Source organism: Thermobia domestica, chromosome 16 (assembly GCF_964235325.1).
Source record: "Thermobia domestica chromosome 16, izTheDome1.hap1.1, whole genome shotgun sequence".
NCBI lineage: Eukaryota > Metazoa > Arthropoda > Insecta > Zygentoma > Lepismatidae > Thermobia > Thermobia domestica.
The window spans coordinates 18,068,779-18,088,126 of record NC_137469.1 but is presented as its reverse complement, the minus strand read 5'-3'; the positions used below and the strand labels follow the sequence as shown (position 1 = coordinate 18,088,126).

The window sequence follows — 19,348 nt, the reverse complement described above, 5'->3', positions numbered from 1 at the left end:
TCAGATCCTCCGCAGGAAGAACTCGAACCTCTAGCCTACTTACTTCGTAAATTCATGTAATAGTGCTTGCTTCTGCTCCCTACACCTCACACACTTCACCTCCCAGAATAAGCCAATCACTCACTTTTGTTGTTAAAGTAAAGATTGGAGAAATTGCTGATTTTTGTGCCTGGTTTTATACTCTATTGAGAAATTAAAAACAACCACTGTAAAAGTTCTCTCTGAATCTACTTTTTTAGTTGTTTCTACTAGTTTCTGGGGAAAAAAGGAAAGAAAAAACTGGAAAAGTGGAAGCTTTTGCTAAAAACAAGTTTTTAATGGTTTAAGTCAACCGTTCTTCATGTTGGCAGGAAATTGTGAAAATTGTGTAATCTAGTTTAATGTGCTACTAGGGCATATAAACAATATATATACTTTCAATTGGCTGTTTTTATTTAGCAGCCATTCTTATAGGACAAGGTCAAAACCTTCAAATGGTAATCAGCCATTTCCTTCACAAATGTGTCTGTGTATTCCCTAACGGATATTAAAAGTGACATTTTGCCTAATTTGGGCATATTAATATACAGTCGTCAAAAAAAGACAGAATTTGGTTATTGCCTTTTAAAAAAAATGAAAAGAAAGAAATAGTCGAATGATTAGCACACTTGCATTTGCTTGATTGTCAACGAAATTCAGGGAAAGCGAAGACAAATAGTTTAGTTTAGGGATATATACGAGGGTAGTTCCAAAATATTTCCAGCGTGACATTGAAAAATCGCGGTACTGATAATAAGCCGTTCATGGCATATAGTGCCATCTATGGAACAAATAATGTATTAGTTTCAACTGTCTGACTGCGTCAGTTTGTTGGAGGCAGTTATTTGAATCTCGCTATGCGCTGAGTTTGAATACTGCCTGACAAGACAATGCTCCAGTCCACACAGCCCTTGTTGCCAACGCTACAGGGCTAAATCTGGACTGAAGCGTATGAATTGAATCTCATCGAATCCACAGTCGTTCACTGCAGCTTTGGTAACAGCCGTCGTGTGAACAGCTAGACGGTTGAAACTGATGCATCATTTCTTCCACAGATGGCATTATATACCAAGAACCACGTATTACCAGTAGCGCGATTTTCCAGTGTAAGGCCAAAAACTTTTCAGAATACCCTCGTATAATTATAAACAGACCACTTGCGAGTGAGGGGCTAGAGGTGGCAGTGTGCATCCAAATATTATTTTCCGCCCTCTCTAAAATAGAACGCTACAAAGAATTTTAAAATTTAAGCAAAAGTACATAAGAAATTCGTGCAACTTTATTTACCAAATTAAATTCAGATTAATTCATTTTAATCATATCTCCGTAAAACTACATACTTTTTGCTGTATGCACCAAATATCTACCATTGGTCTTTCTTCGTTCTCAGAATTTTAAACACAAATACCCTCGTTATTTGCATCATGACAAGCTTCAAAAATGTGGGACTAGATGCGCTTGCAAAGAATAGTTGCATCAAGATAACACACAACGTTAACTGCAAACATAAATCAAACTGTACAGCAAGCTTATGTAGGGAGTGGCAGCCAACCCTTGTCCAGAAACTGGAAATTAAGAACTTGAATCGAGGGACAAATTGAGTATTAGAATTAGGGATACCACAAATACAAAAACTGTGTAATTATGAATCTCATTTTATACAAGTAATCAATTGCACATGTCTGTAAATATGTTCCCGGTAAGATAACAAACTTCCTATAGTATAGAGCCAAATGATGCACAAAAGCATTTAAGTTTTATAATGGATGTTTCATTTACAATGGAAAAGTATATTGATTTGTTGTTTTTCTTTCAGGTGGCCATAGCACATTCTTCTCTTTGCTCAATACCTTTGTTCACATTATCATGTATTTCTACTACATGGTAGCAGCAATGGGCCCACAGTATCAGAAGTATATCTGGTGGAAGAAGTACCTCACCACTCTTCAGATTGTAAGTATTTGGTTACCTAAGCCTTGTTTGTCACTATTTAGTTTCCTATGCCTTGATTGTCACTATTTAGTTTCCTATGCCTTGATTGTCAGTATTTAGTTTCCTATGCCTTGATTGTCAGTATTTAGTTTCCTATGCCTTGATTGTCAGTATTTAGTTTCCTATGCCTTGATTTGAGTATTTCGTTTTCTAGGCGCACATTGTCAGTATTTCGTTTTCTAGGCGCACATTGTCAGTATTTAGTTGTCAAAGCCTTGATTGTAATCATTGCAAACATCAATTATACACTTAATAATAAACTGACTTTTCGTTAATAAGTGTCCCCATGCAGGAGTCTGAAGGCATCTGCAGGGTGATAATTGATATATTCGTATCATCGAAAGAAATATTAATACCAGAATTAAAGAACATAAAAAAATCTAAGGGTTCGGATTCTGTTGTATCGGGGTTGGCAAAGCATTTATGGTTGCCGAACTACACTTAAGGATTATCCTCCAAACAACTTCTTCAATAGAAAGGAACATGTATCAATCACGCATTAGGAAAAAAAGAAAAAAGCTCAAACGGACATTAGATGAAGGAAACCTGCGTAAGAATCGGAATAGTATCATCAAGTAGGAGTGCACATAGGGTTGCCAGATTCTGTAAACAAAAAAACTGCGACAATTTCAGGCTATGTATCTAGGTATAAGGTCAGGGTTTCTACTCATTTGATCGAATCAATTAATTACCTGTCTTTTCCAGATTACTACTCACAATTTTCCAGTTCATTCTATACACCTTCCGCTTTTAGGTGAGACAAAGCCTACTAGTTCTTGCTGGTTGAATTTTTATCAATATGAAGAACAAAAACTGGGACATAAAAGCGTCCCGAAAGCCTTTTTCGGGATAGTTAATTTTTCATTGAAAACTGGGACGTCTGGCAACCCTAGGTGCACATCCCTACCAAGGTCTTGGACGTAACACCTCCGAAAATGAACGTTCTTTTTTCCAACTTTACCATTCTCTTTCGAAATTTACCATACTATTTCGAAACTTACCATTCTTTCCCCTAAATTTATCATTCTTCGAAATTTACCTTTCTCTCTCTCTCCACCAAATTCTTTCTCTAAATTTACTTTCGCCTCGAAATTTGGCATTCTTCTTTCAACTTTGCCATTTTCCTTCCCCAAATTTGCCTTTATGACACCAAATTTACCCGTCTCCCCAAAATTTATCATACATCAGTTTGCCATTCTTTCCCACGCAATTTGTCATTCTTTTCCACCCAATTTATCATTCTCCAGTTTGATTCTACAATTTTCAATGGGAAATTGTCCCCTCAAGTGACCTCGTAAGCGCAACTTATGTCCTAAAACTCGCCTGTTGGTACCCACAATAATCAGTTTTACTAAAACTTTTAAGTTACGGTACCTTGAAATTAACCATACATTGGCGCTATGAGAAAGTAGATGCTGAAAGGTTTTTCTATCTCAAAGGAGCAACTGGTCGTGGAGTTCAAACTTACCGCACATATATTCTATGAGTGCTTATTACAGTGGACCTTCCTTAATTCGAACTTGGATAATTCGAACAGAAGTCCATTCCCCTTGAACTCTGTATTGAAAACAATAGTAAAAAATCGTGGATAAATCGAACTTTTGAACCTATGTTTTGGATAATTCAAAGTAAATATATTTGAAAAAGTTTAATGTTGGACAGATGTAAACAGAGAAATACAGTTTTAACGTGTTTTCAGTTATCCAGATGCAGCCATAGGGAAGAGTAATACGAAAGATAAATAGAAAATCTATGTAATGATAAAGATGAAGATGAGTTGGGGAAGAAGTAAAGATAGAGAACGTGTGCCAATCGCATCTTGTTTCAGAATTGGTTGAAAATTTAAGATGAATTATCGATAAAGTCAACCAAATGTTATTAATATCGTATTCCACGCAATACATAAAATTCAAGATTTATTGACCGTACAAAAACAATCAAATTTAAGCAAATGAGGTTTACGACTTCTTAAAAGTGAGAACAGAATATTCAAATTGTTATTGGTGTTTAATTGTTTGGGCTATTCAATGTATGTTGTAGTGCTGTACGTAAATATATTTTCCATTGTACACGTAGTTTGAATTATGTGGAGTCAATGTCGTTTGTATGCGGTATTCGATCTCGCAAATAATAAGCTGCTTTAAAGGTAAAGTCTACACCATATGAATATGTTTCTGATGCACAATACTTTGGTTTGTTTGTTGTTATATAAGTGAAAATGAATGTTGTTGGATAATTCGAAGTTTTTTCGTGTCCCCTTGGACTTCGAATTAAAAAGAGTCCACTGTAGTTAGTGAAAATCATCCTCGTCATTGTTCGGTTTCTCGGTTACATTGTGTAACATACGACTTCTAGATCTTAGCTGTTTTGTTATATGAATATTCTTACATAGTTATAATACTCGGTTTTCATATAGCGAAGTTATAAAATCTGTGTATTTAAGTTCGATTATTAGGAATATGAGCTTTGTTTCGATGTTAGATTTTTCTCCGTAAATTAAGACTGACGAAGAGCAGATTCCTTAAAAAAAAATGTTCACATGAAAAATGTACATGCACAATGAAGTCAGTTCTCTTACTATGCAACATTATTTAAAATGATGTAGAATGGGATAATAAAAAGCACTGAAAGAGATGAATTTTCCATATTTGCCAAAGATGAAGTCAAGTCATGTAACTATGGTCGGATGAAAGATTAACTTTAAAGCTCCGTTGTTTTTTTTCTCTTGTTGCGTACATCTGTGATCCTAGCTCAAATTGGAACCAAAGTTGAGAAGAAACAAGTAAGTAACTCCACAAGTAAACATTATGCAAATTAAATTTTATCATTTTGTCTATTTTATATGTAGGCGTTCTGGTGCGCTCTCGGGACACACATTAAGGTGCTGTGAATTGACTTAAATTGAATATCACTATACGTTGCTTATAATTTCGGTGACTATGTATCATAATTTTCGTCAGAACACGTCAAAAGGATGGGTCAAAAAATTTTAAATATTACAGAGAGTAAATTTATATCAAAGAGGCGAGTCGGGGGAATTCTATCTGTTGAACTGGAATTTTTTTTTTTTTTTCAATTCTTGACTCGAAACTACGTGTAAAATTTCGCCATCTTTGTCGCTTTTCGAGAGTTTCCATTTCAGAATTGCAAGAAAGAATTTCAGTTTAACAAGCAGAAGCACTAGTTTTTGTTTCCATAAATGTTTTAAAATATCCTGTAAATATTTAAAATTTCCTGAAGTATCCTTATCTTCTCCGGAGCAAACAGATTACATAAAATCATCGACATTACAAGCGACAAAATACTGATAGAGAACGCAACATAGGTGAGCTCATAGTGTATCATTTGCAGTAATATACTATTCACTAAATAAGGGTCTCCGCGTGGTCCTCTTAGAAAACTTGGCCAATCAGGGTGTTTGTCGGTCACGAAAAAGTCACGAAATCAGAAAACGATTATGAAAGTCAAGAAAAAGTTACGAAATTTAGCTTTTAGGTCACAATTTTTAAAAATCTGTACACATATAAGTACAGGCTGGAAATTGTGTTCTATAAAAGGACAAAATTCACTACCAAAAATGTCTATGGTCGGCTTGAGACGCTACCAAATTGCAAGCAAGGACTCTTCTATCACATGCATAAAAATTCGGCCTCATTCTCACCCAAATTTGCTCTTGAGAATGTTACGAAATTTTATGGTTTGGTAAAGAAAAGATTACGAAAAATTCACGAAATTTCATTTTGAAATTTTAGTCGACACCCTGTTTACCTTATGTAATGCTCAAACTTGGCCAACTTCCCCTATGTAATTCTCAGATTATCCAATTCTTCTACTCTTTTAATAATTTATTTTCAGTCCAGTCTGAAGTCCTTTCAATAAATGTATTTGAATATTCACTCACATCATTAGTTCTTCACACTTCTGAGCTCCCTCGTTGCTGTAGTCGTGGCATACGCGTCTGGTACGGGAGACCCAGGTTCGATTTCCGGCAGGAGATCATGTGGTTCGGATACAATGTTAAAACTGTTGGTCCATATCTCACATAGAATCGATGCTGAAATGGAAGCTAACCCCAATCCAACAAAATTTCAAAGAAAGTTCTCTATTACTTCTATTATAGTATATAGTATGAGATGAAAATATATTTCATATTATTTAATTTTTTCTCTTCTTTTTTACAGGTTCAATTTGTCATGATTTTTGTCCATCAGTTCCAGCTTCTGTTCATCGAATGCAATTATCCAAAGGGCTTCATGGTTTGGATTGGTTTCCACGGAGTTCTGTTTCTGTTCCTTTTCTCAGATTTCTACAAGAACGCCTACAGGTCAAAGAAAGTAAGTATCTGTCACATTAAGGTTGACAGACGTCCGTATTTTGTACGGATAGTTCGTATTTTAAGACTTGTCTGTGTCCATATCGCACTTAAAGAAAGAAAGAAAAAAAAAAGACAAAATGTTCGTATTTTTATTTTGGACTCTGATAATGGATTAATTAGTTATTATTTCCTTATCACTGCATTTATTACACTCTTATCAATGAAAATAATGGGAATTTTGTGTACTTTCTCATTTTTAAGATACATAAAAATTCATGAAATTCACGAATATGTCGGAAAAATAACGGAACTTTTAAAATTGAACAAAACGAATTAGGTATTTTACCAAGTGTAGTTCTTTTTATTCAAAATTCATCCCTTCCGCATCAATACACCACTGGACACGTTGAACCAATGCTAGCATAGAGTTTTTAATGTCCTTTTTCGGAATCACCTCAATGACCCTTGTCACGGCAAACTGAACGTGTGTAACAGTCATAAAATGTTCCTCTTATGGTTAATTTTAATTTTGGGAATAGGAAATAGTCACACGGCGATAAATCAAGCGAATACGTAGGGCAGCGTTTCCCAACCTTTTTCAACTTGCGGCACACTACGGGTGTTACTTGGATTCTCGCGGCACACTTATTGATATTATTATTTGTGAATATAAAACACAGTGGTATTTTTCTGTGATTATTGATAATCTCCTCGCAGAGAAGAAAGCTCGATTACTGGTTTTTCCCCCGTGGTAAATCGTTATGCTTATTTTTCATTCTAATTTAAAAATAGAAAACAATTGCAATGAAATATTGGACTCGGGTTTTTAAAAATATGATTTCTTTTTAAAAACTGGATCCTACCTTCTACTAAGAAGGAAGATCACTAAATAACGAACGAACAAACAAATCTCTTTTACTTTTAAAACACAAATGTAGGTAACTTGTCGAAAAGATTGAATGATGTTTTAAATTTTCAAGTTTCGAAATAGTCTGCAACAATAAAGAATCAATAATGGTCATAACGATGATACCAAATACTTTTTTAACATAGAAATATACAGAATATTAACCCGGTATGAAACTTAAAATTGTAGATCCATAGTAGAGTTTCATAGTAATGTGAAACACAAATATACATTTTCCCCTACGTTTTGCAATTTGATTGCTATAAAATTAATAATTTTGTTTCGATTCCTCGCGGCACACCAGCGGCCTATTCACGGCACACCGGTTGAGAAACGCTGACGTAAGGTGTGGAAGCATACAGATTTGTTTATTGGTCCTCAGTTAGTGTGCGGAACAAATAGAGCACAGACTTTCCGTTTCTTTAAATCCTTTGTCAACATTTCGTGATTCATGTCTTTCGTCGTATTTAATTCTTCTGCCATCCATCTCACAGTCGAGTTCGCATCGTGGGCGATCATTTCACGCACTTGTCCCACCAACTCATCGCGACTTTTGTTTTTCGGTCTGCCTGGTTTTCGGTCGTCTTCCAAGGTCTCCCGATCGTCCCGGAATCGCGTATATCACTCGAACACACGTGTACGAGAGAAGCAACCATCACCATACACTTGTTTTATCATTTCCAATGTTTGTGTTAATGTTTTACCTAGCTTGAAACAAAATTTAATATTGGCTGTTTGCTTCATCGTGTTTTTGTGACGAGGTAACACCAGATGCACTCACGTTTCTTGCTGTAACTTTACACTTCTTTAATCAGTTCTTATGATTGTGTTCTCGTTTTGTTGAGCAGATATCCAGCTTTTCGATGATATGTTGCTTCAATAGATGGAGCTAGTGGTTAATCTGTAAAAGTTCCGTTACTTTTCCGACATACTGTGTATACTGTGGTCTCTGAGAGAGAATTACTGCAGCTTGTAGGGTGAGTTTACGAACGGTGCAGAGAATTGCGAGCGAGGAATGAAAGAAGTAGACTGAAAATACGCTATTTCGATTCCTGGCCAAGAAGCCTCGTCTTTAAAACCCAACCACAGGCTTCTTAGCTCCCATGAATAGTGCATTGCTTACCACATTTGAAAACATGTAATGAACCAAATATAATTTAAGTGTACGCAAGACAGTGAACTCAGACTAAAGACAAATAAACATTAGTATTGTAGTAGTTGATGACTGATCAGGGTTTGGGTGACCTATTATGCCTTGTCACAAATTTTTTCAACGTTTTTGCTTTGAAATACATTCAGTAATATGCACCGAAACTTAACATCTTTGCAGACATGTAAGATGCACTACCTCTGTCAAAATTGTTAACTATGTCAGAATATGTAACAGAATTTTAGATTTATTTTACATTATTTTCTCTCTAAGATTTCTGACAAATATGTGCTGTACGTTAGCGAAATGACTGTCATAAACTTTTATTCGTTAGGAGCTATTATTATATAATATGGATTCACGACGTATTGTGTATCTTTGTTCTATACTAGCTTCAGTATCGAAACTACAAAATTATTTATTATTGCCATTTTTTTAGGGTGGAAGACATTCTTAATTCGTAACAAATATGCAAATACTGGATGAAATGCAAGGCTGATTACGAGCATATTGTATAGTAATATCCTGTAGGTAGAGACAATAAGAGTCCGAGATTTAGTCTTTTACCTATTTTATTTTATAAAATATTGCAAATAAAAATTACAAATACAATCACAAAACCGTATGTGGAAAGTGAATATCTTAAAATCTTCCTTATAACAAATGAGATGAAGGAAGGAAAATGTTTTACACGAGAACCCTTTAGCTCATAGCAGCCTTCAGGGCGTCTTGTAGCGACTTCAGGATATGGTACTTTTTTGGTAACCTCTTTAGCTCATGGCAGCCTCCAGAGGTTTGGGTTGGGGTTAGGAATCCCCTTCACTCATGGAAGTCTCCAGGAATTTTAGGCAATGTAGTATTCCTTCGTCCACGGCGAACTCTGGAACAGGTGTAGGTTAAGTGATCAGTGGCCAACTGATACTTCTGTACTCTTCGGGTCCATTTTTATAGGCAAATTCTGGGTGGCTTGTTCCTCCTCGGGTCCCGTCATGCTGGTTTCATGTTTTCCTGGTTTTATATGTATCGTCTGCTGTACTGATGCTTGTAAACAATAGCACATGTTATGTGGATAACATGTGCTCACACTGAAAGGTGGGGATCCTTACAATATAGAGTTAGAAACAAATGAATGGAGAAGCAGGTACGGCAGAACAAATTACTTTCCACAAATGAATTTGAAAACCCCCAATTCAAATGAAAGAAAACTTCTGAGCGTTTTCGCTGATGCTTCATCAGATAAGATGGTTAAGACTTAAGAGGAAAGGATTGTTAAATGGGTATTGAAGAGTAGCTAAAACAATGTAAAAACACCAAGGTGGCTTCTAGTGCCACGTGATAATTATTTTGCATTCTACGCAACAACAAGATTATAAAGGATGGTACCTAATATTAACATGGGCTCCGAACCACGACCGAGGTTTGAAACCGGTACACTTTGTGAATACACAAACCATCACATGTAAGGTCAACCTTCACCGTGTGGGTCATTCCTTGTCACACACTTGCCACGAAAAGAAAAGATTACTGAAGCGCGCGATCGATCCCCGCTCACGTTGAGTGTTGGTAGACTGAAAGTGTAATTTGTATTTACTGTCACAGATAAATACTTACGGTTAGTTGGTAAGAGTATTGGAGAAAAGCAAGAAAGAATGGAATAAAGAGAAATAGAAAGCAATAAATTAAGGAGTAATAATAACAAAAATTCAATATTACAAGCGTTTAAAATAACAAAAAAAGTATCCAAAGATACATCAATGTATAGATCTAATGGAGCTGGAAAAAAAAATATGGTTGTTGAAAAAATAAATTAAAAAATCTTCGTTATTTAGTACTCATCATTTCACTTAAAACTGAGGAACCTTTGTACTCATATCAAAATAGTTTACAGAGTGCTTCCAAATTTTTACACGCGTATTACGGTAACTAATGTCTTGAAGTATTCTACACTTGCATCAAAGACGATGTACAACTTGCTCTATATTAGACACTAATCTTGACTTTCCAGCATTAAACTACAAAGCGAACTTGAAATATTTTACTTTCTAGATAGTTTCTAAGCCAATTAGCTAAGAAAGTGCTCAGATTGCAACTAGTGAATATTAAAAATTAATTTAATTCAATGCGCAAGCAAAATAAGTTTTTGATACCGTTAGAGAAAACTTTTAATCATGAGGGCCGTTCGGAAAGTAATCTCCGATTGGTTAAAAGAAGAAACACCAAAGTAAATAAGAATTTTATTATATACATTTGAAAACTAATTCTTTCCTCTATTTTTCAACATAGTTTCCATAAACATTCAAGCACTTATATCCCTGCACTAGCTTAGAAATTCCATGAGCAGAAAAATTTCCAGCCTATGCCTTAAGCTACAGTACTTCTTGTATCCTAACCTCTGTGTCACTACGTCATATATAACACAGTCCTGAAAATTTGTGGAAATTCATCGGAAATCTCCGAGATTGTGAAACGTCGATTTTCACGAATTTGTCCGACAATTTTCTGAACGAATTGGTCAGTGACCACTGATGGCCTGCTGCTCCTCTCTTCGTCATGAATGTTTGTTCGTCCACTTTTAAATGAACGAACCCATTCATGAACAACTCCTTCACTCATCACACTTGGTCCATACACGGCATAAAGTTCCCGATGAATAGCTGCTGCCGAAATAGTTTTGCCGAAAGAAAACGTATAACAACTCGCATCTCGCACTTGGCGGGATTTTCTATTGCAGCACACATTTTAAGACGCTAGAAAAGTGGAACTAGTGATCAGACAACGTCACGGCTGGATGCTGACTGATCTATCGCGCACGTCTGTGCAGAGATGGTAGCGCTCCCCCCTCCCCCTACTTCACGCACAATGACCAATCAGAGGTTACTTTCCGAACGCACCTCGTATTTTTACTGACCTAGCATTTGAATTTCATTGGTGGTGGTGTACTAAATATATTGAGAAATAAATAATTATTTTTCTTTTTATTACAGGGCAAACAACCAAAGAGTGCCATTACAAATGGAAACGCCAATGGAACCGCTCATCCAGTGGAAGAAGAGTCGAACGCAAATGGTGTACACAAGAGGATGACAGCGTCCAACGGAATTTCGAATGGGGTTCCAAAAAGTCTAATTACGGAGAATACCAATGGTGTATACAACAGTTATTCCACGGAGTATTCCAAAAATTACTCCCATTGTTACTCTAATGGTGTGTTTAATGGTTACATGGTGACTGGGGTCAAAGAACAGGACATTTCCAACGAGAAAAAAGTTGAATAACGTATGTAGTGGTTTAAATAAAGAGAAAAGGGATTTTTTTTATTGTTAAAAAGAAAATGAACTAAGAGATGTTACTCTATAGTTTATTTAACGGTACTTAAAGAAAGAAGAAAAAAACTGAAATGAGATGCACATCCAGTCAAGGTTCTTGTTATTGTATAGTGTTTATCTCAAGTCAGAATTTCATTATATATATATATGTTAAAGAAGAGAACTGCAAATATATATATACATATGCATACATACATGTATAAACATGTCTTCCAAAAGTTTCTCGAAGTAGAAATTAGAGAAGATAAAAAAATACGCCACATAAATTTCCTTCTTTCCTAATGCTGTTAGAAGTGATGTTCAATCTGTAATTATTGCTCAGAAAGAAACAGAATCGTTCTTGCCTTGGCTGACAATAATAATAATTAATAAAAAAATCCATCTTGTGTATGTGTAATGTCATCACAAATGTGAAAAGTGTCCTTGATGCAAGCTAGAAAGGTTTAATAGAACAAACACATTGATTTATTTATATGAATTCAGTAAAATAATAATATAGAAAAATCTTTTACGAATAAATAGTCGTACGATGCCGATATTAGGTTTTTTTTTTTACGCTAAAATGTGAACAATGTATTCGTCATGACCAACGAAAATTAAGAGGTATTTGTTATTAGTTCTATTTTTCACTCATATGCAACTTCTGACCTAATTAACTGTCACACGAAGCAGTTAATACATTTGATCGCCATGTGTATCACAGGTGATACACACGGCGTGTTCCACCTACGCTTCGTGTATCATTTCGAACACACAACGAACGTTCTTTTCTATCGCCACGTGTATATGATCTGGTACACAGGCTGGCATATTTAAATACATCTTACCTGTAGTCAGAGTGCCGGAAAATCATATTGCAGCAGTAATACTAGAGTCAGTTGAATACTTTCCTTTTAAGTAGATATTCTGTCTACGCTTCATGTATCATTTCTGATACACATCTACTTGGCGCTGACAGTAAAATAAAAAAATAAAAAATAGCGATCAATGTAATCTGTGCTATAGTGTGAAAAAAAAAACTGTCCAAATATGATTATGACTACAGTATTGTACATTAAATATGGAAATAAGATTGTGACTTGAAGCAAAAATCAATCTTATTACAGTCACCTTCTACTTTATGGACCTCATAACAGATACTATATTGGTGCTGAGTGATGTAATTACGTTCTTGTGTACCCATCGATTTTTGTATACAACATAAATAATTGGTTAGAAGAAAATAAAATGTACAAATGTTGATTACTTAACACAGTGGTTTTCAACCTATAATACGCATAGCTCCGGAGGTACGCGCCGGACTGTTTTCAAAGATAGCTTACAACTGACATTACTCCTATCACCACTAATTATCATATACAGTTCCATGCGCTAAACGTTAAAAAACATATATTAGGACCTTTTTCCTTTATCGTAATCTACACCATTCATATCTATGTAAGGATACGAGTTAAGAGGCCTAATCACTGCGAAATTAAAATACCGCTAATTTTACAGTAATTATGTGATATCTTCAAATAGATAATCGAAATGTGGAACAAGAGCGCCATAGACAATATTATTTTGCTTGAGGTAGCGTTATTACGAGTCACTTAGTGGCTTTCCGTTTGTAGCCACTTAGAAACGCGAAAATAAATGCCGATTTTCTAAATGGCTGCCAATCGAAAGTAGATAAGTGAATCATGATAACGGTATCACATGTAAAATAACATTGTCTAGCGAGCTCTTGTTCCACTTTTTAATTATCTTTTATCTATTTGAAGATATCACATAATTACTGTAAAATTAGCTGTATCTTAATTTCGCTGTGATGGAGCCTCTTAAATAAAACTGTTTTATCAAAATACAGTACAATCGGTGAGAAAGAAATTGATAGGAGATATAAAGAAGCCAGAAAATGGTTGAGAACCGTTGACTTACAAGAAAGTTGTTTTCTTCTATGTACATAACTTTAAGTGCATTACTTAATGATATGCGCATGGGCGAACTATAAGCAACATAAACAAACATGGCACATTATTGCAATGGAAGCCAACCACTGCTTGACCTATATTGATCAAGGATAACTCAATTTCTAAAGAATATCTCTGGAAATTGCTGTGGGAATATATATGTGAAAAAGAACACTAGTACAGTATGAGTGTGTTATAGCATTCAAGAATGTCCTTCTAACAAAGCAAAAACTGTTAATTGAGGCAAATCTAAGTAAGTGCCTTCTACAGTAAATAAGAACAGAAGTTGCATTATTATTGTTGTTATTAAATTAATACTGGTAATTATAGTTAGTACTATTTATAACTTGCATTATCATCTTGTACAATTCGCGGCAAAAAACCTGCAACATGAGCATATAAGTTTATTGTGAAATGACGAAGTCTTTTGCTCCAAAATAAGTGTGCACGAGAGGAGGCCAAGGTTTATCCTGGCGTGATTCGTTCCACTTAGATGTTATGTTCATTCCCTGTGCTGTTAGGCGTAGTTTCACAATAAACTTACATCCTCATGTTGCAGGTTTTTTGCCGCGGATTGTACAATGCAAAGTTTATGAAGAAAAGAAAAAAAAAATTACAACACCAAAACCGTATTTATTTATTAACTTTTCTGAATGTTTGCGCATTCAGCTGGAAATCGAATTGATGTGCCGATTTGATTGCCTACCTCTTAATTTTATTTATTTATTTTTTAAAAATAACAACAATATTTGTTTTCAAAAAGGGTTAGACTAACAAACAAAAGAAAAGACATGTTTGTTGCAAACATGATAATTATTTAACTGTATTTGAATTCGCAGTTATCTCCGTAACCATTGTATTCAATACCTTATAAATTACGTCAGGCAGAAATAATAATGATGAAATAAATATATATATTAACGTTCTTGTCCAATCTTAGTTTGAATTGTTTGATCAGATTTGTTTTTGTTTGTAAGATGGTGGTGAGATATGAAACTACTATGCAGTTTCTTTCTTTGCTACTATTTAAAGAGAAATCCGTCCATTTTAATATTCACATTTTTAAGTGTGCTTATGTTATTTATAACGTGCCATTGTGTTCTGAGAAAGTATTTACGTGTAATATAACAAAATATAAAGATCATGACAAAAAAAGTTTTTTTTTTAAATAAAGATTTATGAAAGAAGAATGCATTTATGTAACTTTCTATGTACACACATACACACAGATATTATATATATATATTCACTATGATGATGATTTGACACCAAAGATTCATATATATATAAATATATGTATATATGAGTGCCTTATATATATATATAATATTTTGTTTTCAATTACTACTCATAACACTCGATTTGTGTGGTTTACTTGTTTTGTTACAAGGTAATGTATTTCTGCAAATCATCGAATCTAATCTTGAGAGGACAAGAAATAACATGTAATAAACATGGTGTTGGATTGTGAGATAATTAAAGTTTATAATAATATGAACTTGCAAAACGTTCGGTTTTGAATTCTACTAGCAAATTTCAAGTAAATGCCAAATCAAATTGTTTAAACCATATTGCTTCATAAATTAATGTCCCCAAAATTGTTAAATGTTTATCAGAAAGATACAACTGAATAAATTTTGTGTTTTTCATTGAAAAAAAAAAGTTCTTACTAAAATAATAAAAAATACATATTATGATCACTACATGAATTTACCTATCGGCGAGTGCACAATGTTCACTCAAAGTGAGTAGTTCAGTTTTACGCAATTTTTTTTACAAAGTTAGATTACTGGAGTTTAAAGTATTACTTATTTCAGATCGTAGATAAATTACCTAGTAGAAAACAATTTGTGCAATTCAGTGTATTAGGTGAATCAACTTTATTAAATGTTCGTATATTTGTTTGAAAGTGGCAATAATAATGCCATGTAATTTAAAACCACGGCTTAGTTGAGCTCCACTTAATTAAGCAGAAATTAAAGCTGATATTATGGAATTGATCTTTTTTCCATACATATATTCATCTTATTTTTTTTAAATACATATATTCATCATATTTGATTGTTTTCGGCTGGAATTAATTCGAGCAAATGCTTTGCGTACTTTAAGTAACAAAAAAATGTGTACGTTGTAACAAGATTGGCGGTATCACTAAATTCTCCTGATTCAATTCAGGTAGCTATATAACCCCAGATAATTAAGCCTGAGATTACATTCCTTCTTGAAGTGTTATGCCGTCGAACATTGCAAATTTGTCAATTTCAATGTCAATTGTTTAGGCAAAGTAGGACTATTTTATACGGGTTTTCTAGTAAGTTTGTTTCAGTGACTCCGAACCATGCAATTTTAAGACTGCTAAACCACGAAACAAGCGAAATTTTCAATTAAATTCGGACTTTATATATACACAAAAACCCAAAACAAAACCCCAAAAGAACGTAGAATTATAAATCAATTTACTTTTGGTGATAAACTCAATTAACTTTTAACATAAGGATCCATGATGTTGGAAAACAATGTTAAATGTTCATTTTTTTTCTCAATTTATTGTATTATATACACTGTTACTGTTTACTTGTGTTGTCTTAGTAAACATTACGAGGTTTTCTTATTCTTGTGTGGTAACTAGAAAATGGTTGTTTTTCTGTTAAGTTAAAAATTTACTGCAGTTACTTGTCAGTGATTTTGTAAAGTGAACACCAATACTAGTGTCTAGATTTGTTGCATAAAGAGTACATATTTGTTGTTTAAATAATGTTTCTCGTTTTAAATGCAAAAATTATTTGATACATATAAAGACTTCATACACGCACATTCACTTTTTTGTAAATGGCTAAAGTTGTCTCTGTACTTGTTAAAAGAAAATATTCATTTGCATTATTGATTAAAACTGAACTAGGTTTTGATATACTTTGTTGAAAACTGAAATAATTTCTGGAAATTGAAACTGACTTATTAATGAAACGATACGAAAGAAATTATTAATCATGTTTACAGTGCCGTGCCGAGGAAAGTCAGCGCCCGGGGCAAGAGTATACGACTGTGCCCCCGTACATATGAGTGAGGTCGACAGACCAGCCGCGAAACGCCACTGGTTGACACGAAGCGTAAGAAAATTTTCAAAAATAAACCCGCTTTTTTTTTTTTTTTACCTTTAGAACTTTTTATTATTTCTTTTCCTTCCATTTTATATATGTACACATGCATTTTCTGACCCTGCTCAAATTAAATATTAGATTGAAAAATACTGCTGTTTATCTAAAATGTTCTAAGCCATTTTTCGTCTCTTTTTCCTTCTTATCATTTTTCCTCCCGAATTTTGCGCCCTCTTACTTCGGCGCCCGAAACCGTCGCCCCATCCCTCTTCCACGGCACGGCACTGCATGTTTAGATGTTTTTTTTTGCGCAAATATGTAACAGTATGTCATGGTATGTGCGAAAAAGAAAGAAAAGAAATACAGTCTGAACTCATCTGTACCTGAACTCACCTCGGTTTACTCTGCCACCTTCCTCAAAACATAGAAAGGACGGAAATTTTAAGAATTACAGAAGATATGAAAGGGAAACAATGTTCATATCTATAAGAAAAGAAATCTATATAATTAAATTTTCAGTTTACCAGACATGCAAGAATTAAATTCAGAGTAGGTTCGAGAGAAGCAGTTTTTTTAGGTCACTGCCACCATCACAAAATCTTTTTGTCTTGAAGTAGCCTTCACACTAGGATCCTGTGAGCCGCTCACGTGGTTTGAAGCTGCTAGCTTTACATTATCTTAAATGTACGCCTTCACACATGCGCTTCGGTGCAAGTAAGCCCCGACTCTGAGCTGTTATGAAAATCACCTTGCCAGTAGGTTGCACGAGCGGGCTGCAGGCGGGGACGAAGATAACATGCAGTCGTATGAGAGCCCTTCACACATGAGCGTGAACTCAGTTGAATTGGAGAAAAGTATGTATGTATATATTTACTATATACTATATACTTTATACTATTATACAGTTTGTCAAACGAAGACACAAACATTCTGAAGCAACTGAAAAAAATTCTCCCATCTTTTCTCAGTTTAGAAAACAGACTGTACAATGAACATTCTTCCAGTCTTGATCCATTTATAGGATAAATCAACATTGTTCTAGGTCTTTTTTTCATTTTTTCCTTTCTTGCAATTTATCGTGAAGATTAAAGTTGCAGCTTCTTCTGACTCCAGCATGGCTGTCATTTTGGTATCACGATCCTTTGAGCTGCCCAGAAGTATTCAATAGCTTCACACTGTCGGTTCATGTGAGCGGCTCCTAGTGTGAAGGCAGCCTAAAAATACGTAGTATATAGTAGTGATTTTAACAGCAGCATCGCAAAGTTACGAGGTGTAACTAACATTGGTTGATTACTTCTACTTGTCTCCCTCCGTGTATGTTATAGAGTTTCATGGTATAAGCTATCCTTTCACATCATGATAACATTTGATCAAGGTTGCCTTTGATATCAATGTAGTTTCTTCAATAATGTCAAATATCCTGACCCACCACCCTGCCTAAGTGCTCTGAATAAGGTGGCAAAGTAAATAGTCATCGAAATTATAAGTAATCAAACACCGATACAGAACTTAACATGGGCGAATTTATGATTTTTAAGAACTGAGATTTCTAGTTCATTACAAAGTTTTGTAGCCCCCATTGTTTTCAATATTTATAGAGTAAGATACACAGGTAATAATAGTTTCAAGCTGGGCTCTGTAAGTGATCATATCATTTTTTTTTTAAACTGGTTGTTAAGAAACTCCATTATTGAAGTAAATTTTATGTACAGTTTCTCAATAGAATTCTGATTTCTAATCTTAAGAAAATACGTAATATAGATTGATTAGTCCTTAAAATCTGCACTTCAATTAGTGTTACTGAACTAATCCCTAACTTCATTACAATTAAACACTTTGCAAAACAATAATTTCATAGTTGTATTTCCTTTCTGAGTTTCAGCCACATTTCATTGTTGTATGTTTAAAGTGTTAGGTTTTTGAAACTTTTTTTAACGTTCGAAATTAGTACTACTATAGGTCATTTATGAATAAGACAATTCCATGTAAAGTACTTGTGTAATTGTTGATTTTTGATCATTAAAACGGTGGAGATACAATCATAGAGCATATTTAAATGTAATATTTGTCCGATCTAAAACATTTTAAGCTTTGGAAACTTCCATAGCACTCCTGAATTAATTACTTAATTTTGAGAAAATTTAAAGGTGTCTACGAATAGGGACAAAAAAGTTGAGATTTAAATCTGATTGCCATGTATAACCATCTTTCACAAGCCTTATTGGTGCCTTGAAAGATTTTATCCAACCATAAACTCGGAGAAACAAAAATCTTTAATAGCAATCACTTTGTGTATCCCTAAACTTTTGATTTAAACTGTGCATAATGTTCCACGAAAATCTTAATTGAAGTTAACTGTATAGTATGAAAAGTTTGTACACCTTCACTGCGGAATTAAAATACCGCTAATTTTACAGTAATTATATGATATCTTCAAATAGATTAAAAAAGTTAATCAAAAAGTGAAACAACAGTTCGCTAGACAATATTATTTTGCATGAAGTACCGTTATCACGACTTATCTGCTTTCGATTTCCAGCCATTTAGAAAATCGGCATTCATTTTCGCGTTTTTAAATGGCTGCAAACTGAAA

At 34.3% G+C, this 19,348-nt stretch overlaps 1 protein-coding gene across 1 annotated transcript in view; it reads left to right on the top strand.

Annotated features, from left to right (window-relative positions):
• Positions 1 to 19,063, top strand: part of LOC145672936 (very long chain fatty acid elongase 7-like) — a 198,979-nt gene extending 179,916 nt beyond the window's left edge. The window contains exons 7-9 of the mRNA XM_081742163.1: positions 1,835 to 1,971; positions 6,192 to 6,344; positions 11,367 to 19,063. Coding sequence (XP_081598289.1) covers positions 1,835 to 1,971; positions 6,192 to 6,344; positions 11,367 to 11,657 — 581 coding nt within the window. The 3' untranslated portion in view covers positions 11,658 to 19,063. The remainder of the gene's footprint in view (positions 1 to 1,834; positions 1,972 to 6,191; positions 6,345 to 11,366) is intronic.
• The last annotated feature ends 285 nt before the right edge of the window (positions 19,064 to 19,348 follow it).